The 25,776-nt window shown below is 45.3% G+C and overlaps 1 protein-coding gene across 5 annotated transcripts in view; it reads right to left on the bottom strand.

Moving 5' to 3' along the window:
* ppig (peptidylprolyl isomerase G (cyclophilin G)) overlaps nucleotides 1–25,776 on the bottom strand; it is a 106,591-nt gene that overhangs the window by 77,393 nt on the left and 3,422 nt on the right. For all 5 annotated transcript variants that reach the window (XM_038789434.1, XM_038789437.1, XM_038789438.1 and 2 more), the window contains 2 exons: nucleotides 8,070–8,151; nucleotides 7,287–7,361 (listed from right to left, as the gene is read on the bottom strand). In XM_038789434.1, coding sequence (XP_038645362.1) covers nucleotides 7,287–7,331 — 45 coding nt within the window. In that variant the 5' untranslated portion in view covers nucleotides 7,332–7,361; nucleotides 8,070–8,151. The remainder of the gene's footprint in view (nucleotides 1–7,286; nucleotides 7,362–8,069; nucleotides 8,152–25,776) is intronic.

The following is a 25,776-nucleotide window of genomic DNA, read 5'->3' as shown; positions in this document are numbered from 1 at the left end:
CGATTCGAGAGGTGCGGCAGAAGGCCTCAGAGAACGAGGATGAGATTTTGGGCCTGGCAGTGAAAGTGGAGGTGCAACACAAGAAGTGGCAGGAGAAGTTTGAGAACCTGGAAAACTGGTCGAGGAGGAAGAATCTTCGGATTCTGAGTCTCCCTGAAGGAGTGCCTCCACTTCTGACGCTGGGACATATGTAGTTACAATGCTCAACACGCTGATGGGCACGGGAGCTTACCCGAGGCCCCTGGAGCTGGATGGAGCTCATCGAGTCCTGGCAAGGAGACCCAAAGCCAATGGTGAGGTTCCACCGCTTTATGGACACGGAGTGTGTCCTGAGATGGGCGAAGAAAGAATTGAGCAGCAGGTGGGAGAATACGGAGATCCATATCTACCAGGACTGGAGTGTGGAGGTGGCCAAGAAGAGGGCTGGTTTTAATCGGGCCAAGGCGGTTCTCCATCGGAAGGGGGTGAAGTTTGGACTGCTGCAGCCAGCGCGATTGTGGGTTACGTTTCAGGACCGTCACCACTATTTTGAGACGCCAGATGAACCTTTATTCAGACTGAAAAGTTGGACTCGAACTGAGGGTTTGTTGTGTGTGTGTGTGTGTGTGTGTGTGTGTGTGTGTGTGGGGGGTTGTTTACTGTATTGTGGGGGTGTTCTTCTTCTGGTTTCGGGTTGGTAAGAGGGAACGTGGGAAGGGGTGAGTGGATATGATATGGGGGCTGTGCTAGTGTGTGGGCGCTGGTATTGTAGGGGCAGGTCCCCGCTGATGAAGGCCCGGGGTCGGGGTCGCAGAAAAAGCAGCTGCGCCATTGGGGGCGGGGCTGGCTCGGATGGAAAGCGCGGGCTTTTTCCCGCACTAAGGAAGGGAGGGGCGGTGCTGGAGGAGAGCGCATAGTGACCGGCAGGGGGAGGCGGGGGGATTCCCACACTGGGGGGTCGTTGGAATGGCGGGAGTGGCTGGGGTCAGCAAAAGTCAGTTGACTTACAGGAGTGTAATGGGGGAGCAGAATGGCTGGACGGTGGTCTGGCTGGGGGGGGGGGGGGGGGGGGGGGTGAACTGGGTTGCTGCTGTATTGGCCAAAGGGGAGCTGGAGGTAGAAGAGGGAGCCGGGGCGGGGGTCTGCCGCCTGGGGGACTGGAGGGTGCGGGAGGCGCGGACACGTGGCTGCCTAACATGGAACGTGAGGGGCCTGAATGGGCCAGTCAAGACGGCCTGGGTGTTCGCGCATTTAAAGGGACTGAAGGCAGACGTGGTCATGCTTCAGGAGACACACTTGAAGGTGGCAGATCAGGTCAGGCTGAGAAAGGGATGGGTAGGGCAGGTCTTTCACTCTGGGCTGGCTGCGAAGAATAGAGTGGTTGCGATACTAGTGGGGAAGCGGGTGTCGTTTGAGGCGATGAATATTGTGGTGGATAATGGAGGTCGATATGTGATGGTGAGTGGTAGGTTGCAGGGGACGCGGGTGATACTGGTTAACGTTTATGCCCCGAATTGGGATGATGCCGGATTTATGAAACGTATGTTGAGTCGGATCCCGGATCTGGAGGCAGGGTGCTTGATAATGGGGGGGGGACTTCAACACGGTGCTGGACCCAGCACTGGACCGTTCCAGGTCCATGACGGGTAAGAGGCTGGCTGCGGCCAAGGTGCTCAGGGGGTTTATGGACCAGATGGGGGGAGTGGATCCGTGGAGGTTTACCAGGCCGGTGGCCAAATAATTTTCTGTTTTCTCCCACATCCATAAAGCCTATTCCCGGATAGATTTCTTTATAATGAGTAGGGCACTAATCCTGAAAGTGGAGGGAACGGAATATTCGGCTATAGCTATCTTGGACCACGCCCCGCATTGGGTGGAGCTGGAGGAGGAGAGGGACCAGCGCCCGTTATGGCGCCTCGATGTGGGACTGTTGGCAGATGAGGTTGCGTGCAGGCGGATCCGGGGGTGTATTCAAAGATACATGGAGGCTAATGATAATGGGGAGGTGGAGGTGCAGGTGGGGGGAGGTGCAGGTGGGGGGAGGTGCAGGTGGGGGGAGGTGCAGGTGGGGGGAGGTGCAGGTGGGGGGAGGTGCAGGTGGGGGGAGGTGCAGGTGGGGGGAGGTGCAGGTGGGGGTAGTCTGGGAGGCTTTGAAGACGGTAGTTAGGGGAGAGCTAATTTCCATTAGGGCGCATAGGGAGGAGAGGAGGGAGAGGGAGATATTAAGGGTGGACAGGATCTATGCAGAGGCCCGCCCCCCCCCCCCCCGCCCCCCCCCCCCCCCCGCCCCCCCCGGCCCCCCCCCCCCCCCCCCCCCCCCCCCCCCGGCCCCCGGGGGGGGAGGGGACTTTTCCGGTTATAAGCTCAACGTGGGGAAGAGTGAGCTCTTTGTGGTGCATGCGGGGGACCAGGGAAGGGGGATAGACGAGCTACCGCTGAAGAGGGCGGAGAGGAGCTTTCGATACCTGGGGATCCAGGTAGCAAGGAACTGGGGGGCCCTGCATAAGCTCAATTTGGCATGGTTGGTGGAAAGATGGAGGAGGATTTCAAGAGATGGGATATGCTGCCGCTCTCCCTGGCGGGTAGGGTGCAGTCGGTCAAGATGATGGTCCTCCCGAAGTTCCTGTTTGTGTTCCGGTGCCTGCCAATCCTAATCCCAAAGACTTTTTAAAAAACGGGTAAGCAGGAGCATTATGGGATTCGTATGGGCGAATAAGACCCCGAGGGTGAAGAGGGTGTTGTTGGAGTGCCGAATCTATGTGGTTATTATTGGGGAGCTAATGTGGCAATGATCCGCAAGTGGGTAATGGAAGGAGAGGGGGCGGCGTAGAAGAGGCTAGAGGTGGCATCTTGTGTGGGTACGGGTCTGGGGGTGTGGGTGACGGCACCGTTGCCTCTCCCGCCGACAAGGTACACCACGAGTCCGGTGGTGGTGGCACCTCTGAAGATCTGGGGGCAGTGGAGGCGATATAGGGGCGAGGTGGGGGCCTTGGTCTGGTCCCCGATACGAGAGAACCACAGGTCCATTCCGGGTAGGATGTATGGGGGGTTTCTGAGCTGGCATCGGGCAAGGATTAAAAGAACGGGGGACCTATTCATTGATGGGACTTTTGCGAGCCATGAGGCGCTAGAGGAGAAATTTGGGTTACCTCCTGGGAATGATTTTAGGTACATGCAAGCGAGGGCGTTTGTGAGACGGCAGGTGAGGCAATTGCCGCTGCTCCCAGTACAAAGGATTCAGGGCAGGGTGATTTTGGGCGTATGGGTTGGAGAAGGCAAGGTCTCGGTGATCTATCAGGAACTGCAGGAAGTGGAGGAGGCCTTGGTGGAGGAGTTAAAGGGCAAGTGGGAGGAGGAGCTCGGGGAGGAGCTGGATGAGGATCTGTGGGCTGATGCCATGAGTAGGGTTAATTCCTCCTCCTCCTCTTGTGCCAGGCTCAGCCTAATACAGTTCAAAGTTGTTCATAGGGCGCATATGACGGGGGCGAGGATGAGTAGGTTTTTTGGGGTAGAGGACAGGTGTGTGAGGTGCTCGGGGAGCCCAGCAAATCACGCCCATATGTTCTGGACGTGCCCGGCGCTGGAGTGATTCTGGAGGGGCTTTATGAGGACTATGTCCAAAGTGGTGAACACCCGGGTCAAGCCGAGCTGGGGGATAGCGTTATTCGGGGTATCGGACGAGGCGAGAGCGCAGGAGCCGAAAGTGGCCGGTGTTCTGGCCTTTGCGTCCCTGGTAGCCCGGCGGAGGATCCTACTAATGTGGAGGGATGCGAAGCCCCCCAAGCGTGGAAGCTTGGATTAACGACATGGCCGGGTTCATCAAGCTGGAAAGGATAAAGTTTGCCTTACCAGGGTCTGTGCAGGGGTTCTCCAGGCAGTGGCAACCGTTCCTAGACTTTCTCGCGGAGCGTTAGGTGAAGGTCAACAGTAGCAGCAGCCCAGGGGGAGGGGAGTGGTTATTTTTTGTTTAGATTAGAATGGGGCGTTTTCCTTACTGGCGTATTTATTTGTTAAATGGGGGTTATTTTATTTTGTTGGAAATCCCATGTATAATTTTTGCTTGTTTTGTGCTTTATTCCTTTTTCTGTTTGGAGTGTTTGGTTGAAAATTTGAATAAATATATTAAAAAAAAATCAGTGGAGCTACCCAGAGATAACAAACTGAGGTACGAAACCCACGCTCCCCTCCCGTGAACCTGATTGGAGTGAGATTTGTAGCCATCTGGGATGGCCATTTACAACCAGGAACAGAGAAACTCGCAAAGCCTAAAATGGACAAGCCAAGACTCCGGTAGAGGCTCAGAGCCTGAAATGTATATTTGCAAGCAAGGAGTCCAGACGCTATCGAACCTCCGGCCAATTAGTATTTTGATTGGCCGATTAGCATTTGATGGCCCATTTTCAACAAAACAAAGTACTGGTACTCGAGCGACCGGTACATTCCCAAACATTTCGGCGCCACAATGGGGTCAGTGACAGCTTGGGATACGCCCAGCCATCCAGGCACCTGCCCATTTATTGGTTAGGAATCAAACAGAGTGATCAGGGATCACCCAATTAGTGGGGTCCAAACTGAAGGACCGCCCAAAAGAGCACGAAAACCCCCAAGCATAAGAAGAGAGTCAGCCATGTGTTCGTCCTCTCTTGGACCTGGCGCCCTGGCTATGACCATCTCCAAAGGCAGCACCACCAGAAGCAAGTCCAAGTTCAACGCCCGCTACCAGACAGATGAGCCCAGCTGAGCAGCAGTTACTTCTCCGGATGCGATAGATTCAGAATTGAACAGCGGCCACTGTTCCTCTGACCTAAGCCGGGTGCCTGAAGTTAAGTACAGGTTGTCTTAGTCGATAGCTGTAGTTAACTAGTAGTGTATGCTGCATGATCCATTGTGTGTGTAAATAAAGTACCCTTGACCTTTAACTAACAAACTGGTGTTTGGCTCTTTGATCGATAGTTGGTTGAACCTTGTGGTGGTATCATTTGATACTTGGTGACTCTGAGCATTCGAATATAGATATCAAAGAAAGAAAGGCAAACCCACTGATTGCCGTAGTTACAGCAGAGCCACAGAAAAGGCAACACATTGTGAGGACCAAGCAGGCTCACCACTCGCATTAAAGGCAAGAGAAAATGGTGGGTCGCGAAGGTCAACTGGCGTGGGTCGCCAAGTTCGGCCGGTTGGTTAAAAATGGGTCCCCGGAAAAAAAGTTTGAAAAACACTGCTTTAGTTTACTACTTCCCTAGTTATAGAGTCCGCAAGAACACTGGCCCAGCCTAGTTCAGATGTAGGTCGTCCCAATTGCATAGCTCCCACTTTCCCCAGTACTGAGGCCTACGAACAGATACCACTTCTCCCACACAGTCTTTGAGCCATGTATTCATCTCTCTAATTTTACATATCCTTTGCACGTGCTCAGGTATTATAACCGTGGGATGTTTTGATTAGTGCCCAACTCCTCAAACTGCCTACCCAGAACCTCCCTCCTTGTTCTATCTAGGTCATTGGTACCTACATGAACCATGTCCACTGGATCCTCCCCCTCCCAGTTCCTCTCCAGCCCAGAGCAGATGCCCCAAACCCTGGCATCAGGCAGGCAAAACAGCCTTTGAGACTCTTGAACCTGGCTAGAGAACACTGTCTACTCCCCTGATTATACTATCCTCACCTACAATTACATTTGTCTTTTCTCCCTCCAGGGTGCCATGGTCAGTGCGCTCATCCTCCCTACAATGACCTTCTTATGGACTGAACTGATCTCTCCACGCATCTTCTCTACTGTGTGGTACTACACTCCGTATGCTTCACCCGATGTCTATGACTATGTATTCACATTGTGTGTCCATTGTATGTTCTATGTTTTTCCATGTATGGCACGATCTGACTGGACTATACGCAGAGGTACTTTTCACTGTACCTTGATACACTTGACAATACATCTAAATTAACAGTCTCCTCTCTCATCCACACAAGGAGCAAGAATCTTGTACCTGTTGGACAGGGACAAGGCTGAGGCTCCTGCAGTGCTATCCCTTGGATCCCTCTACCTGCCTCACTTGCAGTAATATCCTCCTGTCTCTGACCAAGGCGGCACGATTACACATTAGTTAGCATTGTTGCTTCACAACTTCAAAGACCCGGGTGCAGTTGCCAGCATGGGTCACTGTCTGTGCGAATCTGCACATTCTCCCAGTGTCTGCGTGGGTTTCCTCCGAGGTGCTCCAGTTTCCTTCCACAAAGTCCCGAAAGACAGGCTTGTTAGGTGAATTGGACATTCTGAGTTCTCACTTAGTATACCCAAACAGGCGCCGGAGTGTGGCGACTAGGGGATTTTCACAGAAACTTCATTGCAATGTTAATGCAAGTCTACTTGTGACACTAATAAAGATTATTATTGTTGACAGAATTTAAGGCAGTTATTTAAGGAGTGTGACTGCCTCCTGAAATGCTACATTCAGGTAACTCTCCCCCTCCTGATGTGTCACAATGTCTAAAGCTCAGACGTCAGCTCACTAACTCTGAGCCAAAGTTCTTTGAGCAACCAACATTGCTACAGATGTGGTTGCTATAGGTGGAAGCCTCGCGGGCTCAAATTGGTGCAAATATTTACAAGTGGGGATTGGACGCCATGGCTGCTGAGGGGGAGTGGGATGCTCAAAAAAACTCTGAAAAAGCCTAAATAATTGTTGGGAATGCTGGGGGAGGGGGGTGGGTAGTAGCGGGGAATGGCTTTGTGCCAAGTCAATGGACTCGGGGAACTTGGGATCCGGGTGGGTTGGCACAGACTGCCATTGCTGCATTATGTGGATTTAAATCCAGGTCTCCTCTGAGCTATCTTTGTGGCTGCAATGAGTGTGTGGTGAATGGGGCGATTAAAAACAGTTCCAGCTATCAGGCTGTTTAGCGCTAATTACGGCCCAGCAGTGCCTGCTGGGAAATGCTTTCAATTCACTCCGGCAGAGTGCAGGCCCATTTGCTTGCCCTGAACGAATAGCGCACTCAACGGAAACGTGAATCGTACACTATTCAGTCCTGGCGGAAACACATCTCCCAAATGGAGAAATCAGCCCCTTGTTTGTAGATGTTCAAAAGAATTAGAATGACAGCAACTCCAATAAAATATAACAATTTTAAACTGTGGCTCTTCAAAAGCAAGAATAGGTCATTCAATGGTATTTAGGGACATTTTAATACACTCAAAACCAATCACAAAAAAATATTTTGAGAAAACACAGAAACGATATCTAACAAAACCAAAGGTCTTTCTTGGTTCTGCATCAAAGCACTATCAATACTATCCTATAACTAACCTGTACAGAGGCAGCGAAAGTTCTCACAAGTCTTTGGACACACATCTGAAAACAATTCAAAGACAACTCTGCCCACTGTGAAAAGAAATCAAGTATTAGGTCTTAAGATCTGAAAAGGATAAAACAAAAATTATATTGTTTCTCTCCAGCGTCATCTTACATTCATTTAGTTACTAATTTTATCAGCAACACGCAAAACTGCACCAAGTCATAAAGTGACAACTTTATTCAAGAACGGCCATGTGTCAGTAGTGGAAAATTAACAATGAGGCAGTAAGAAGTCTTCTGGAGCTGGAGTTAATGTAACTTGCTGAGAACAAAGAAAAAGGAGCTTTCCTCTGCATCAGACTTGTGCTACACATAACCTGAAATTGCTTGATGCTGTCACAAAACAGACCATTTGACTAAGCCAAGATGGAAGCACTGAACATTTTTATTGTCCTGTTTTAGGGAAAAGATATCGGAATTCACTTAAAAGCCAAGTATTTTAAGGAGGATGGTTTCTCCATCCTTGCACATTACAATTTTTAATCAATATTTATAACATTCTAAAAATGTCATTATATTTCTAGTAAATGTATGCATTCCTTTCAGCCACACAACCTGAACTAGCAACAAAGTTCAAATCTAACAGATTCTTAAAGAACAACGTCAGTAACGTGCTTGATTACAATACTGCAAAATAGAATCAAAAAGTTTAACCTGGACCCATGGTAATTTCAGTACATCAAAAGTCTGTGTGTTCACACAAGTAACATTATTACTGTAATATATTTCCCTTACCAAGCAGATTATTGACAGTTATGTCAAAAAAACATCTAGGACGCTGTGTTTTCACCCCCATGCTTTTCACAAGCTGTAGTTACTGCAGAAGAAACATATATCATAATTATTAAAATCTCCAGTAGAAAGGATTCGTTCACATAACAACCCTATCAACAAGGTCATTTTTTTAACCTTCATTCCTACATCTCACTTAATGAAGAGATCTGATTATTTTTATAAGTAAGGGAGTTGCAGGGAAGCAGAAAATAATTATCTCCTCGAGTTCTCTGCCCGAAGGCAGGTCCAACCCACAATGTCAGAACTTCCACCGTGGGTAGGGCAAGGAGGCGAATCCCAAATCCACTCCAGCCGGAATGGGGATTGAACCCAGTGCAGGCACTAATCTGACTCACATTGGCCATCTGGTCAACTAAGCCAACTGGCTCCCAAGCAGCCTGTGTTGCTGTGGCAACATACACTTCTGCATGTTGTAGCCTGGTGTTACAGATAGCGATGATTGCTCATAGAATCCCTACAGTGCTGATGGAGGCCATTCGGCCCATTGAGTCTGCACCGACCCTTCGAATGAGAATTCTTCCCATTTCCGAGTGTCCACCCACCCTATCCCTGTAATCCCATAACCTAACCTGCACGTCCCTGGGCATTAAGGGGCAATTTAGCATGGCCAACTCACCTAACCTGCACATACATAGATACATAGAAGATAGGAGCAGGAGGAGGCCTTTTGGCCCGTCGATCCTGCTCCGCCATTCATCACAATCATGGCTGCTCATCCAACTCAATAGCCTAATCCTGCTTTTTCACCATAGCCTTTGAATCCCATTCTTCCCAAGTGCTGTATCCAGCTGTCTCTTGAGTATATTCAACGTTTTAGCGTCAACTACTTCCTGTGGTAATGAATTCCACCACTCACCACTACATCTCACTTAATGAAGAGATCTGATTATTTTATAAGTAAGGGAGTTACATTTTCTTTTGCAGGGAAGCAGAAAATAATCTTCTCCTTGAGTTCTCTCCCTGAAGGCTCACCACTCTGTCCAAAATGGTTTACCCTGAATCCTCAAACTGTGAGCCCAGGTTCTGAACACACCCATCATTGGTAACATCTTCCCTGCATCTACCCTGTCTAGTCCTGTTAGAATTTTATAAGTCTCTATGAGATACCCCCTCATTCTTCTGAACGCCAGCGAGAACAATCCCAACCTAGTCAATCTCTCCTCATAAGACAGTCCTGCCATCCCTGGAATCAGTCTGGTAAACCTTTGCTGCACTCCCTCGACAGCAAGAACATCCTTCCTCAGAGAAGACCAAAACTGCACACAATACTCCAAGTGTGGGCTCACCAAGGCCCTGTACAATTACAGCAACACATCTCGCAATGAAGGCCAAAATACCATTAGCCTTCTTTACCACCGGCTGCACCTGCATGCTTACCTTCAGCAAATGGTGTAAAAGGACACCCAGGTCCCGCTGCACACTCCCCTCTCCCAATTTACACCCAACCATTCAGGTAGTAATCAGTCTTCCTGTTTTTGCTTCCAAAATGAATAACCTCACACTTATCTAAATTATACTACAACTGCCATTGATTTTCCCACTCGCCCAACCTGTCCAGATCATGCTGTAGGATCCCTGCATCCTCGTCAAAATTCACCCTCCCACCTAATTTGGTATCACCTGCTAACTTTGAGATGCTACATTTTGTTCCCTCATCCAAATCTTTAATATATATTGTGAATAGCTGGGGTCCCAGCACCGAGCCCTGTGGTATCCCACTAGTTACTGCCTGACAACTGACTAGTTACTGCCTGACAATTTGAAAAGGACCCAATAATTGCTACTCCTTGTTTCTTCTCTGCCAACCAATTTTCTATCTCCCTCAATACATTTCCCCCAATCCCATGCGCTTTAATTTTGCACACTAATCTCTTATGCGGGACTTTGTCAAACGCTTTCTGAAAGTCCAAATATACCACATCGACTGGCTCCCCCTTGTCGACTGTACTGGTTACCTCTTCAAAGAATTCCAAACAGATTTGTGAAGCATGATTTCCCCTTCATAAATCCATCCTGCCACTGCTTTCTTTTTTTTTAAATAAACAATTTTATTGAGGTAGTTTTTGGCTTTATAAACAGTTACAGACACCATCAGAAAGAAAGCAAAAAAGGCAAAACTGTGCAAACATCCACGTACTTTCAATACTTCCATCGTAACATATTGCACAAGCCCGCTCCCCTCCCACCGTTACTACCCGCCATATTTTCCCTCCTACTCTACTCTTGCCACTGCTTTCTAAATGTTCCGCTATAAAGTCCTTGATAATGGATTCAAGCATTTTCCCCACTACCGATGCAAGGCTTACTGGTCTATAATTCCCTGCTTTCTCTCTACCTCCCTTTTTGAATATCAGAGTGATGTGAACTACCCTCCAATCTGCAGGGACAGTAGAATCCCGGAAGATGACCACCAATGTATCCACTATTTCCAGAGCCACCTCCTTAAGCACTCTGGGATGCAGATTCTCAGGCCCTGGGGATTTATCCACCTTCAATCCCATCAATTTTCCCAGCATCATTTCTCTACTAATTTGATCTCCCTCAGTTCTTCCCTCTCACTAAACCTTTCATTCTCCAACATTTCTGGGATCGGATTTGAGTCCTCATTTGTGAAGACAGAACCAAAGTATGTATTCAATTGCTCAACCATTTTTTTGTCCCTTATTATGCATTCTCCTGTTTCCGTCTGTAGGGGGCCTACATTTCTCTTTACCAATCTCTTTCTCTTCACATATCTATAAAAACTCTAAGTGTCAGTCTTTATGCAAGCTTCCACTCGTACTGTACTTTCCCCTTCTTAATCAATCCCTTTGTCCTTCTTTGCTGAATTCTAAACTGCTGCCAATCCTCAGACCTATTATTTTTCTTGGCCAATCTGTACGCTTCTTCTGTGTGTCGGATACTATTTCTAATTTCTTTTGTAAGCCATGGATTGGTCCTTTTACCCCCTTTGCTTTTGTGCCAGACTTGAATGAACAAGAGTTCCCCCATCGTTCCTTGGGAGTTTGCCATTGTCTATCCACTTTAATCCCTTTAAGTAACTCTCCCCAATCTATCAAGGCCAACTCACGCCTCATATCTTTGTACCGTGCGAGGAAACCGGAGCACCTGGAGTAAACCCATGCAAACATGGGAAGAAAGTGCAAACTCCACACTTTGGGTGGAAACCGGAGCCCGGAGCACCTGGAGGAATCCCACGCAGACACGGGGAGAAAGTGCAAACTCCCCACAGACAGTGACCAATTTCTTTCCATCGCATCTGACCAAGAATCTCTCCTGCTCTTACTGTCTGCCATTGGCGTATGCTGGAATGATTTACCAGCTGATACACAACTAGTTTGGATGCATTATGGACACACCTTCCTTGCCATCCAGCCCTGGAGTGAGACTTGAACCCCAGCTTAGAGGCAGGAACACTATCCAGTATGTCACAAAACCTCATTCAGAAAATATTCCTGTAGCCAAAGACAAGTTTTACGAAACAGAGGAAATCCTATGTGCATTTCGAATAACAAACTCCCATGTAACAAATGCCCATTCTAGTTTCCGTGCATGATACAACATCATCTTGATATTAAAGGTGGCACAGTGGTTAGCACTGCTGCCTCACAGCTAAAGGGACCCAGGTTAAATTCCAGCCTTGGGTGACTGTGTGGAGTTTGCATTTTCTCCTCCAATTTGCGTGGGTTTCCTCCTGGTGTTCCACTTTCCTCCTACAGTCCAAAGATATGCAGGTTAGGTGGTTTGGCCATGCTGAATTGTCCCTTAAGTGTCCAAAAGGTTAGGTGGGGCACTAGGTTACGGGGCTAGGGTGGAGGTGCGGCCTAAGTAGGGTGTGCTTTCCAAGGGCCGGTGCAGACTCAATCGGCTGAATGGCCTCCTTCTGCACTCTAGCATTCTATGATAAAAACAGGAAATCAGCATGGTAACATCAAGGAGACAAATCATAATTTTTGGTCAATGAGCGAACAATTTTTTTCTCGCCTGCTTTTTCTGCTCACAGATGCTAATTAGCCTCCTGTTTCCAACTTTTGATTAAAACTTGTGGCATTTAGCATTAAATAAATTTAATCTTACATTTTAGTTACTGGCAGAGACGAGAGTATAATACTAATGAAAAAGCTGAAAACGGAACTAACTTTTAAAAAGTTCTTTTGTGCAAAAATGTTCAAAAGATAGATATGGTATAAACAAAGACTCAACTAAATTTTTTTGGATTGTGCTGCTCAGTTCATGGTTGCCAATGTCCCTTCAGGGCATGGTAATTGAAGAGAGGGAAAGAAAAAGAGAGGGGAGAGGGAGAGAACTGCTCAATGGTAAAGAGGTGTTAAAGAATGCCCTAGAGAGCCTCAAATATGGCTGGAGGTCATCCATGAAATTCACTTTTGCAATCCCAATATAGCTTCAAGGGGGTGACTAGTGAGCACAAGGCAACAGCAAAAAACATCCTTATATCTAGCAAAAGTTGGTAATCTTTTCAAAACAGATGGTGGCATATGAAATGCATCAAAACACCATGCTGTAAATATGTTGCATCATGTCATAAAATCATCGTATTCTTTACTGATACTGTTCATTTAAACACTCTTAAGAGCTCGTGCATTTTATTTGGACAGGAGTTTAACTATGTATCTCATGACCTGGTTCTGCTTTTTGCTTATTTACTCTCAGATTATTCGTTTGTGCGCCATATGGATTGGCTCTGTTCCTTGGACATCAGATAAAATGATCAAAATAAGTAATTGTATCATGTTAAACCGATTTATAAATTGTGTTGGCTTTTAACTCAACATGACAGAATTAAAGACGATAATATCTATGCTAAAATCGTAGACAAAAAAATTCCTTCTTAATTAACAAAATACATTGAAAAAATTAATTTTAACTCAGATGAAAACAGCACTGTGCATAAACGAGACAATATGAAGGTTATATCATCTTCATCTTGCAACAATGCTAAGTTTTAGTCAGAATATGAGCAAAAGCACTTCCAAGCATTGACACTAGCCTCGGAGTTAGGTTTGCAATATGTACAGAGCAAAGTGCACTTCGTATTTTTTTACTAAGCAAACTGCGCCCTTCATCTTTATAACCATTCAATAAGAACTGCTACAGCAGAACTTACATTTCTATACACAGTGCTCCTCCTAAACACCTGCCCCACACAACATAAATAGAACTTCTTAGAACATGGAATATGTGGAGAAATATGGTCACTAAATTATTCTAGCAAGTGAATTTGAACGAAACCTATGAAAACTGGAGTGTCGCCTGCATTAGGCATTAACTACATGTGGTTAATTGGGAATTCAGATGTGGAAATTTTTAACTCTGCTCAGTAAATAAAGAGTAACCATTGTTGGACATATCATTCCAATATGTACATTTTCTAAATTTGTTGGTAAAATGGTAAGATGAAAAGCAGAATGCACATGCATTTGTAATTATTGTGAGTTCTTATTAAATGACGGTAGATGTTTGTTCAGTAAACATATACATGAAGTATATTTACCCGTAATGCAAGGCATTGCCTAGAAAGAAACAGCTTTGATTTATGCAACACAACTTTCATCACCTCAGGACATCTCAAAAGTGCTTCACAGCTAATGAACTATTTCTGAAACCAGTCAGTCATTGTTGTAATGTAAAAAACTCAGCAGCCAATTTGCACACAGAACATTTCTACAAACATCATTGTGATAATGCCCAAATAATCTGTTTTTGTGATATTGATGAATGGATAAATAACGCTAAGGACATCAGGACAACTCCTGTTCTTTGAATTAGTGCTATGGGATCATTTATGTCCATTTTAGAGAGCAGACAGGGCCTCAAGTGAAAGATGCCATGTCTAACAGTACACCTTTGAAGTGTCAGCCTAAACGTTTGTGCTCCAGTCTATGGAATGGGACGTGAACTCACAACCTTTTGACTCAAGAGGTGAGTGCTACGAACTAAGCCACAATTGATACATCCTACTAAAATTAGTGCACAAAGCTAAAACCGTAGCTGCACTTCTATGGACAAAACAACTTTAGCCCACTCACCATGGGAAATTCCTATCTGACAACATAAATGTATACTTAGTTTTACACTAATATTTTCTTCAATAAGAATTTTTGTGAATGGGCACATGAAATTCAATAAAAATTGCAAAAGAAAAATACACTCATCAGGCAGACCTGTTAGCAAGGGCATCAGCCCTGCATAAAATCAGCTTGACATCATTATAGATCTGCAAATTAATTTCACATGATTCTCTGTTGTGGTCTTCCCAAATCAATTCAGGTGGTTAACAAATGCTTAAAATATCATGTGCATATAGCTGCTTTGAAACTATTCTATAATTAGTGAAAATATTATTGCACTCGTTGTTAACTATCAAATTGCAGTACAGTACATCATTCCAATGATTTGACAAATCATTTACTTCCACATTTACAAAAATACAAATGTAATGGACGGGAAAAGACCAAATATTCCACCCAACCGGTCCTATATAGTTGTGATGCTTTACGCACCTCAATACAGACATTGTGTAATCACCGAAAGTCATAGAGCAAAATACCAAATAGAAAAATCACGCCAATTTTGGGGGGGGGGGGGGGGGGGGGGGGGGGGGGGTATTTGTTAACCACAATCAAATCCTAGAGACTATGGACGCGATTTAACCACCCTGTTCGGCCTGGTGCAGATCTAATCGCAGTTGAGAGCGGGAAAGATCCAAACAGAGATTCACGTCAGGCACAAATCAATTTGCCCTGGAACTGGCCCACTCATGATCGCAAGTTGTAGATCTCGCCCAAATATGGCAAGCATATCATTGACCGAATTTGCACTAATTTCAATCTCATTAGTGGGATTGACGTTGAATGCAACAACTTCCTGGGAAGTAACTGGGGGAGCCGTCAGGGGGGTAGGGAATGAGGAGCTTTTCATTTGTGAGGCCTTCAAGCCATCTTTAAATATTGTGGATACCCTTGGGGCAACTAGAGCTGCTGCCTGTCTGTCCTACCAAACACTTCCAGGACAGAGCCTTGTTCTTGGTTCTTCGGTCACTTTAACTCCCTTTGACTGTGAGCAGCCTCTAGCTTCACAGCTGAAGATTACTGCTGATAAGGAATTGGCCTTGTTAGTTGTGAGAGCATTTCTCAGCTGCAGGTTATGTTTGCTGCTTGCACATGCTTAGCTGCAAATGCCTGGAGGCTGTTGCTCAGAGTTTGTTTGTTGCTGCCTTTTCTGCTTGCCTGTTGCCTCTTTCCATTGGACTTACTTGCTGCTTTCTGGATGGAGAGAAGGAAGACGGTAGTCCTTTTTACCTGGGGTGCGGCAAGGGGAGGATTTTGGCAGGCTTGCTGAGGATGCAGGAGGGCTTGCTCGAGCAGCCTGTGGATGGTTTTAAAGGTCCATTTTATGTGTATTTTTTATAAATTTAAAGTGCCCAATTCTTTTTTTTCCAATTAAGGGGCAATTTAGTGTAGCCAATCCACCTTCCCTGCACATCTTTGGGTTGTGGGGATGAGACCCACGCAGACGCGGGGAGAATGCAAACTCCACACGGGCCTGCCTGTTTGGTATGTTGACGGTGTATTCTGTTCTGGACCTGTGGGTCACCCGTTAATGCCCCGTGTGGCCTGGTCCTTGGACAGGGTGGTGATGGAAGATCAGATGCCGATACCACAGAAGGGGCGGTGCCCTGGCTCGACTGTGCAGCCCGGAGCTTGCACTGTGACAATTTCATGGACTACTGGTGACTTTTTATGTTCAGTACCCATCTGCTGGACCTGTGCAGATCGCTGGTGTTCCTTGGTTTCCTTTTGTACTGCATTTGGTCTATAACCTGTATCTGTCTTGGAAGGGAGGTGGGGACGGTTTTGATAGATACTATGTAACTGCGGTTTATCTTTTTGCCAGTTGAAGCTCCTCCTGCCTCTGTCACCAGGAAGTTGTTGGAATGAGGTGCTGGAGAGGGGGTGGCTATTTTCGCTTTCTCTCCTTCCTCCGCTATGTTCCATGTCAGTGCAACTTTCTGGTAGTTGGCTTACTAAGCGGCTTTCCACTGATCCAGGTCCACTGTGTGACCTTTTCCAATCATCTGAACTGCTCGTTCTCATGCACACATACTTGAACAGGCATGCACGCACAGTCATTCACGCAGATACTCATTATACATGCACACTCTTACCGATATCCACGCACTGATGTTCACACACCTTGCTGTACGCATTAGGTGCCTTTCCACCAATGTGGGTCTGCTGCTGGGGCCGGGTGGGGGGCGTGCAATGACTCGGCAACTGGTGGTACTGTATTCTTTTATTTTTTGTCTCGATTTAGTCTTTGGTGTGCAGCATGTATCCTCGTTATATTCCTGTCTGTTCTGTGGTTTTCTTCAGTGCCCGCTCCCGGTGCTGGAGAGGGGGTGAGGTGTTCTCTTTCCTTCTGCTGAACCTGTGTCGGTCTGACCTTATCTGGTGGCCTGTGCTGCTCGTTCTCATGTACGAGTACTTTAACAGGCAGATTATTCTAACTTGCATGCACGTGCGTCATTCACGCCTATACTCTTGCAGTCTCACCAATATGCACAAACTGATTTAATTTATTGTCACGTGTACAGAGGTACAGTGAAAAGTTTTGTTCCGCATACGATTCAGACAGACCGTTCTATACATGAAAAAACATAGGACATATATAAATGCACAAGATAAATACATAGACACAGGTATCAGATGAGCATACGCAGTGTAGTACTACTCAGTAGAAATTATGTGTGAAGGATTCAGTTCAGTCCATAAGAGGGTCATTCAGGAGTCTGGCAATAGCGGGGAAGAAGCTGCTATTGAAGCGTTCTCAGACTTTCCTGCAAAAGGCTGTGATGGCCAAATCACTGAGTGTCTTAAGACAGAGATGGATAGGTTCTTGATTAATAAGGGGATCATGGGAAGAAGGCATGAGAATGGGGATGAGAAAAATATCAGCCATGATTGAATGGTGGGGCAGACTCGATGGACTGAGTGGCCTAATTCTGTTCCTATGTCTTATGGTCTTTTGTATCTCCTACCCGATGGAAGAAGTTGGAAGAAAGAATAACCCAGGTGGGAGGCGTCTTTGATGGGCGGCATGGTAGTGCAGTGGTTAGCATTGTTGCTTCACAGTGCCGAGAATCCAGGTTCGATTCCCGGCTTGGTCATGGTCTGTGCAGTCGGCACATTCTCCCCTTGTCTGCATGGATTTCTTCCAAGTGCTCCGGTTTCCTCCCACAAGCCCCGAAAGTCGTGCTATTAGGTGATTTCGACATTCTGAATTTTCCCTCAGTGTACCCAAACATGCACCGTAGTGTGGAGATGAGGTGATTTTCATAGTAACTTCACTGCAGTGTAAATGTAAGCCTACTTGGGACACTAATAAATATTATTATGCTGCCTGCTTTCCCAACGGTAGGTGCAGACAGAGTCAATGGTTGGGAGGCGGGTTCGCATGATGAACTGGGCTGTGACATGATTCTCTGTAGTTTCTTACGGTCTTGGGCTGAGAAGTTGCCATACTAGACGGTGATGCAGCCAGATAGGATGCTTTCTATGGTGCATCTGGAAAAATTGGTAAGAGTCAATATGGACATGCCAAATTTCCTTAGTTTCCTGGAGGAAGTATGAGCGCTGTTGTGCTTTCTTGGTCATATTGTCAGCATCGATGTGGGTGGACTAGGACACATTTGTTGATGATGTGCACTATTATGGGCCAGGGTTTAGAAAACTCCAAAGTATATCATGGAGTTCACCTGACCCACAACTTTTAATAGATTGTGGTTATGGGAGCACAAAGGGCCCACTTTACTGGTGTGATGCAACAGAGATCAAAAGTATTTTTAAAACAAAACAATATTTATTCTATGAATTCAGTTAATACTTTATAAACACACAATAAACATCTTATCAACTACAATCACTGATACTTTCCCAAATACAATATTCTATAGGTAACCCTTAGCAACTTTCCTAACAACATCCAGAAGCCCAAAACATTTTTTAACAAAGACAGCAGGTTTAAATTTTCTACAGAAACAGGTATTACTTTGGAATCATCAATGAGCTGAAGACATTCTTTAGCTTGTAGAAAGATCAATACACACATCTCCTTGGTTCACATGCAGCTCTCCAACTGAAAGCAAAACTAAACAGAGCCAAAACCAGCTTTCAGCACAAAACAAAAGTACAAGCAGAGCAGAGCCCAGCTCCACCCACACATCATTGCAGCTAATTGATAAACACCCATTTCTTAAAAAGGCATATCCACCTGCCAGCACACCTGGAATTATCACCACCTCGGCACCATTGATGCAGACAGGTGCGTGTACAATACTTTGCTTCCTGAACCAGCTCTTTAGTTTTGTTAACGTTGAGGGAGATATTATTGTCACTACACCATGACACTAGGTTCTCCATCTCCCTCCTGTACTCTGACTCATCGTTGTTCGAGGTCCAATCCACTATGGTCATGTCATCAGCAAACTTGTAGATGGAGTTGGAGTCAAATTAATCAGGAGTATACTGTACTAGGGGGCTAAGTATGCAGCACTGCGGGGCCCCAGTACTGTGGACAATGGTGGAAGAGGTGTTATTTACCTGATTGTGGTCTATGGGTCAGGAAGTTGAGGATCCAGTTTCTGACAGAGGAGCCAAGTCCTAGGTTTTGGAGCCTTGATCTGAGCTTGGCTGGGATTATGGTGTTGATGGCAGAGCTGATGTTCACACACACGCTTTCCTGTAGCCGCATGGGCGCCTTACCACTGCTGTAAGTCTGCTGTTGGGGTTAGTGTTTTTGTTGTCTTCCTGCCTTGTTTTGTGTTGTCCTTCGGTGGTTGTTCTGTATTTGGTTTTGTTTATAATGTGCCGGATGTGTTCTGGACTGAACAGTGCCCCTCTTGGGAGGGGTAGAATGGTTTTCTCTCTCGCCTCTGCTGTGCTCAGTGTTGGAGCGGCCTTTTCTGGTGGGCTGGGCTGATGAGCCTTTCCGCTGATGGAGGTCGATGGGGGGTGGGGGTGAATGTGTTCAGGGTGCCAAGCGATTGGTGTCCTCATTGTATTGTCTTTTGTATTTTGACACAGTCGATAAACTAAAATATTTGCAGGTTGTGTTTGCTGCTTGTGGCAGCAGATGACTGGAGGCTGTTGTTGTTTCCTTCCTTTTCTGAAATTGGAAAGAAAGACAGTTTTTTCTAAGCTACCGCGGTCCTGGAACACCAGGCTCAGGGGGACATTCAAGTTCGGACGGCAATCCGATTTGAAGCAAGAAGACGCTGCAGGACCTGGTGCGCGACAATGATCCGAATGGGCCATCTGACGATGCCGTTGAAGAAATACTTTTGCAGATTGCTGATGCTTTTCTTGTTGGTGTGGCGAGTGCTGCATGTAACTGCCACCACATCACTGTGGGTTAAACACACGGGAGGTCAATTGCACCTCGAGCTCCAGTGGGATATGTGGATGCCAGGATAGGCCGTATGGGAGGGCTTGCACAGCTGTGACTCTTGGACGAAGAACAGCACTGATATGTGGAACAAGTAACACACTGATGGACAGATCATTTCTAGGACAGATTTCTGGGCATGATAACACATTCTGAGGCTTATCGTCTGCTTCTGTTGAGGAACACGCGAGGAGCAATACTGTGCATTTTTTTATTTTGTGTAAACGAGCTGATAATAATCTTTATTGTCACAAGTAGGCTGTTCGGGTACACTGGGGGAGAATTCAGAATGTCCAATTCACCTAACAAGCATGTCTTTCGGGACTTGTGGGATGAAACCCATGCAGGCACAGAGAGAACGTGCAGACTCCGAACAGACAGTGACCCAAGGGGGAATTGAACCCGGGTCCCTGGCGCTGTGAAGCAACAGTGCTAACCACTGTGCTACCGTGCTGCCCATATAGCTTTGTATTGGTACCGATATGGAACATCAAAATTTTCTTGTTTAATGGTTAGTGGGATATAGAACACAGAAAAATACAGCACAGAACAGGCCCTTCGGCCCACGATGTTTTGCCAAACTTTTGTCCTAGATTTAGAAGAAATTAATCTACACCCCATCGTTCTACCGTAATCCATGTACCTATCCAATAGCCGTTTGAAGGTCCCTAATGTTTCTGACTCAACTACTTCCACAGGCAGTGCATTCCATGCCCCCACTAGTCTCTGGGTAAAGAACCTATCTCTGACATCCCCTCTAAATCTTCCACCATTCACCTTAAATTTATGTTCCCTTGTAATGGTTTGTTCAACCCGGGGAAAAAAAGTCTCTGACTGTCTACTCTATCTATTCCCCTGATCATTTTATAAACCTCTATCAAGTTGCCCCTCATCCTTCTAATGAGAAAAGGCCTAGCACCCTCAACCTTTCCTCGTAAGACCCACTCTCCATTCCAGGCAACATCCTAGTAAATCTCCTTTGCACCTTTCCCAAAGCTTCCACATTCTTCCTAAAATGAGACGACCAGAACTGCATACAGTACTCCAAATGTGGCCTTACCAAAGGTTTTGTACAGCTGCATAATCACCTCACAGCTCTTAAATTCAATCCCTCTGCTAATGAATGCTAGCACACCATAGGCCTTCTGCACAGCTCTATCCACTTGAGTGGTAACTTTCAAAGACCTAAGAACACAGACCCCAAGATCTCTCTGCTCCTCCACATTACCAAGAACCCTACTGTTAACCCTGTATTCCACATTCATATTTGTCCTTCCAAAATGGACAACCTCACACTTTTCAGCATTAAACTCCATCTTAGCCACTTCTCAGCTCTGCATCCTATCTATGTCTCTTTGCAGCCGACAATAGCCCTCCTCACTATCCACAACTCCACCAATCTTCGTATAGTCTGCAAATTTACTGACCCACCCTTCAACTCCCTCATCCAAGTCATTACTGAAAATCACAAACAGCAGAGGACCCAGAACTGATCCCTGCGGTACGCCACTGGTAACTGGGCTCCAGGCTGAATATTTGCCATCCACCACCACTCTCTGACTTCTATCGGTTAGCCAGTTTGTTACCCAACTGGCCAAATTTCCCACTATCCCATGCCTCCTTACTTTCTGCAGAAGCCTACCATGGGGAACCTTATCAAATGCCTTACTAAAATCCACGTACACTACATACACTGCTTTACCTTCATCCACATGCTTGGTCGCCTTCTCAAAGAATTCAATAAGACTTGTGAGGCAAGACCTACCCCTCACAAATCCATGCTGACTATCCCTAATCAAGCAGTGTCTTTCCAGATGCTCAGAAATCCTATCCCTCAGTACCCTTTCCATAACTTTGTCTACCACCGAAGCAAGACTAACTGGCCTGTAATTCCCAGGGTTATCCCTATTCCCTTTTTTGAACAGGGGCACGACATTCGCCACTCTCCAATCCCCTGGTACCACCCCTGTTGACAGTGAGGACGAAAAGATCATTGCCAACGGCTCTGCAATTTCATCTCTTGCTTCCCATAGAATCCTTGGATATATCTCGTCAGGCCCAGGAGACTTGTCTATCCTCAAGTTTTTCAAAATGCCCAATACATCTTCCTTCCTAACAAGTATTTCCTCGAGCTTTCCATATGTGGAATGTTACATAGTTGATTTTCAAATCTTTGTTACTGTTGGCCGTTTAATAAACAAAATATTTTCAAGTGGGTTCTTGTGGGTAGTGCATCCTCAATTTTGGGGTGCAAGCCAACCTCTCGGTCGTTGACTGCTCACTCCTCTGACAACCCCGCGATTTCCAGGGCCTGTTCCTCATAGGGGGTAAGGACTCGGATCTTTGGTACTCTGCCCCCGTCTTGTCCCTTTCCCGCCAATTATGGGCTATTTTCTCCTGCGGTCGGATGTGGGAAGGGTGCAAGGTGATTGTGGGGGAGGTTTCGGAATTTGAGGGGTGGAAGGCAGAACTGATGCCAGGAGAGAGGTGATAAACTTACCCTTGCAGCTCGATGGAGGTGATTGGTCTTCTTCCTACATTGTACGGCAGTCTTCCTTCATGCTGCCCGCACTCACAGCTGCTGCCATTTGCCTCCCTGGCAGTATTAGTCACCCTGCTGTTGGCCCTCCTGCTGCCTCAGAGGAACAGGATGCCCCATTCACAGCATCGAGGAGTCTGTCCAGATCAGCAGCCCCAAAGTGAGGAGCAGTGCGCCATGATTGGCTGCTGACTGGGACTGAGTGATGAAGGAGCTTTTAAAAGCGGCTCCCCCTTGTAAGTGGTGAGCTGCTGCGGTGCAAACCGAACGAACCAGATGGCGAGATGCTCACGGGGGCTCATTTCCAGTGCTAAGTGCCATTAAATAGGGGCCACGATTTTGCCACCGAGAAACACCCTGCCAATTGCACCCAAAATATGTTTTTGTTAAATCACGCCCTATGTTTTTCTAAAAAATACACTCAATTCTTTGCAACAATCAAAGATTTTTTAAACTCAGAATTTAAACTTGTGGCCCTCTTATTCATCCTGCCTAGAGTTTCACTAGCCTTCACCAGGAGAAAATAAAAACCTGGATGCAGTAACCTAACCACATTTTTGGGCACAGAGAGAATCAGGGATTGGGCTGGAAAGTTCAGTTGAGATAGATCAGCCATGATCTTGTAGAACGGTGGGGCCGGCTTTGGGGCAGTACGATCTTCTGCTCCCATTACTTATGTTCTTAATCAAGGTGTAATTAAAGTTTTGTATGAGAACAAGTTGGTATTATTTGTTTTGTGGTGAATTGTCCTATGAATAAAATCTGGAGTGTTTTGTTTCAACAACAGCTTAAGAGAGCTAGTTATAAATGAAACTTTAGAAAATGGTGCATTCTAACAGCCAGATCCTTTTCTTTCACTACTTGATTCAATTCTGTTCCCTGTAGGGTAAATACGCAAATAAGGCATTAAACCCATGAGATATAAGGAAGTGTATTTTTAATGTACTTTACTGAGCACAAAGTATTTTCCTTACCCAATACATGCAGATAAATAATGTTGTGTAATTTGGGGAAAGACACACTTTGTTGAAACAAGGTTAGGTTATGATTTTTGTAGTGAAGACAAAGATATATAAATATTTAGCAATTTTCTTCTTTGCCAAATGTCTCTGCAACAGTACTTAAGGCAATGAAGCAAATTATTTTTATAAAACTTTTTTAATCGCAAGACTTCTACGGCGACCTCTACCTAATCAAGCTTTAACAGGTTATCTCTAATGTTTCCAGAAGTTGTTACTTATTTGTTACTGATAGGGCAGCACGGTAGCAGTGGGTAGCACTGTTGCTTCACAGTACCAGGGTCCCATTCTTCTTCGCACAAGTCCCGAAAGATGTGCTGTTAGATGAATTGGACATTCTGAATTCTCCCTCCGTGTACCTGAACAGGTGCCGGAATGTGGTGACTAGGGGAATTTCACAGTAACTTCATTGCAGTGTTAATGTAGGCCTACTTGTGACAATAAAGATTATTATTTAGTTTTGAGCTTAAAAATGATATAAAGCTTCTTATAATAGTAACATGGTGTAAACAATCTTTTGATCACAATAAACTAAAAAACGGCAACATTATTCCAAAGCAGCTGAGGATTTTGGTGACTCTTATACAAAAAAAAGTACTTAATTTCCAGACGTTTTATTTGATGGGGGGAAAACTGCAAACATCGGTTTTGCTGTTGACCATCAAAAATTACAGCAGTTATCAACCACAGGTTGTTGCAAGTTGCAACTTCCATCAAGACTAGCTACTTTGGTCGAAGGTGATGTTTAAAAACCAGCATGTACTCTCACTTCAGACTTCTTACACAGGTGCAGAATTCCATTAGAAACAAAATGCTACATACACTAATACAGAAAATTTTGTGTAGATAGGGATAATGATTTCTTTATGTTAATCTATTGTTATCTTTATCAACCTACTAGCAGGGTCTACAGCTTAGTGCAGGATCCAAGATAGTTGAAAGGATTTTTTAAAAAGTGGAACAATTTGATGGGTTAGCTTTTTTTTTTAAAAAAGCTCTTGACAAATTTTGCTAACTGTCCATCCTTGAAATTCAAGTTTAATGTTTCCATTTCTGTTTGTTCCTATCTGTTCAAGTTATGATTTGTTGCTGTTTTATGAGTATTGAAGTTGAGCCAATCATAAACTAATATGGCAGACATTACTTATATACAAGCAAAAGACAATACATAGACACATATGCAATGATGTCCAAAATGTCATCAAACATGTCAAATATAGATAAATTATAACACTGGTATGTTTTCTATGTAAGCATACAAAATATTATGAAATCACTAAGGAAAGGGGCATTTTATATCAATATTGTGACTGCAGCTCTGATTGGAACCTTCGAAAGTTACATGGGAAGAAATGTGCATGCGGGCTTGAAAGTGACAAATATTACATTTTTTAAAAAGGAGATGAAGTAAGAAATGGTAGGCTAGTTGTCGGTAAACTACTGAAGTCCATAATATTTGTTGGAATGGCTAAACACTTTGGAGAAAGAGTAATCAATTAGGGTTCCTAAAGGATAAATAGAGTTGACCAATTGGAACACTTTGAAGAAACAACTGAATATGCATGGCAACAGTAGCACCCAAGAGACTCATGACAAACAAAAATGGCCACTGGAATTAGGATAATGTAGCCATATGAATATAGAAGTGGTTGGAGGACAGAGAACAAAGTATGAGGAGGAAAGAAACCAAACGATAAGAGTAAAATGAAAGCGCTTGACTGGAAACAGTGAGTGGGATTCCAAAAGTTTGCGTTGGGTCTGCTCTTATGTTTACTATATATGTAAATTATCTGCATTTGGTAATATTAGGAGCAACACTTAAAACTTGCTGCTGACACCAAATTTGGGCATTTGGCAAATTATGACAAGAATTGTGAATGATTGTAGGAGGGCACGCCATGGACCACATTCACAAGATGGCCAGATGGAGGTCAATGTAGAAAGCACTTGAAAAAATAATAAGATTGAAAAATGAAATACACCAGAAAAGTGAAGATCTTAAATGGACTGACCAAGCCTTAATGTGGAAAAGTGCAGAAGACAGAGATACAATCATAATATATTTTTTAAACTGGTGGCTAATCCACCTACCCTGCACATCTTTGCGTTGTGGGGGTGAGACCCACTCGAACACAGGGAGAAAGTGCAAACTCCACATGGACAGTGACCCGGGGACGGGATCGAACCCGGGGCCTCAGAGCCGTGAGCCAGCAGTGCTAACCACTGTGCCACAGTACCGCCAGATAAAACCATAATAAAGGCAAATAGGAAACTATTTTTTGTATCAATGCTTTAAATACAAATACAAGGAGATAAAATAAACTGGCACAGGTTTTTAGAACATAGCTTGAACATTTTGTATGGTTTGGGCACCCTTTCTACGAATTATATAAAAGCAATGGAATGGTGCAATGCGGAAAATGTACTTAATGTTAGAAAATGAGGGGTTACAGTTAAGAAGAGAGGGTTGGGTTTGAATTATTTTCCAATAGAGCTGGAGACGGTTAAGGGGTCAACTGGTAGAGTTCTTCAAGATTATGGTGGTTTATGATAGCACAGATGGCAATAGACACAAACGGTTTCTGCTGGTCGGCAGTGAGGCCAAAAATTGAAGAACCATTTGAAT

This window comes from Scyliorhinus canicula, chromosome 2, assembly GCF_902713615.1.
Source record: "Scyliorhinus canicula chromosome 2, sScyCan1.1, whole genome shotgun sequence".
Taxonomy (NCBI): Eukaryota; Metazoa; Chordata; class Chondrichthyes; order Carcharhiniformes; family Scyliorhinidae; genus Scyliorhinus; species Scyliorhinus canicula.
Note: the sequence above shows the minus strand (reverse complement) of the source record. Positions and strands in the feature narration are given on the sequence as shown.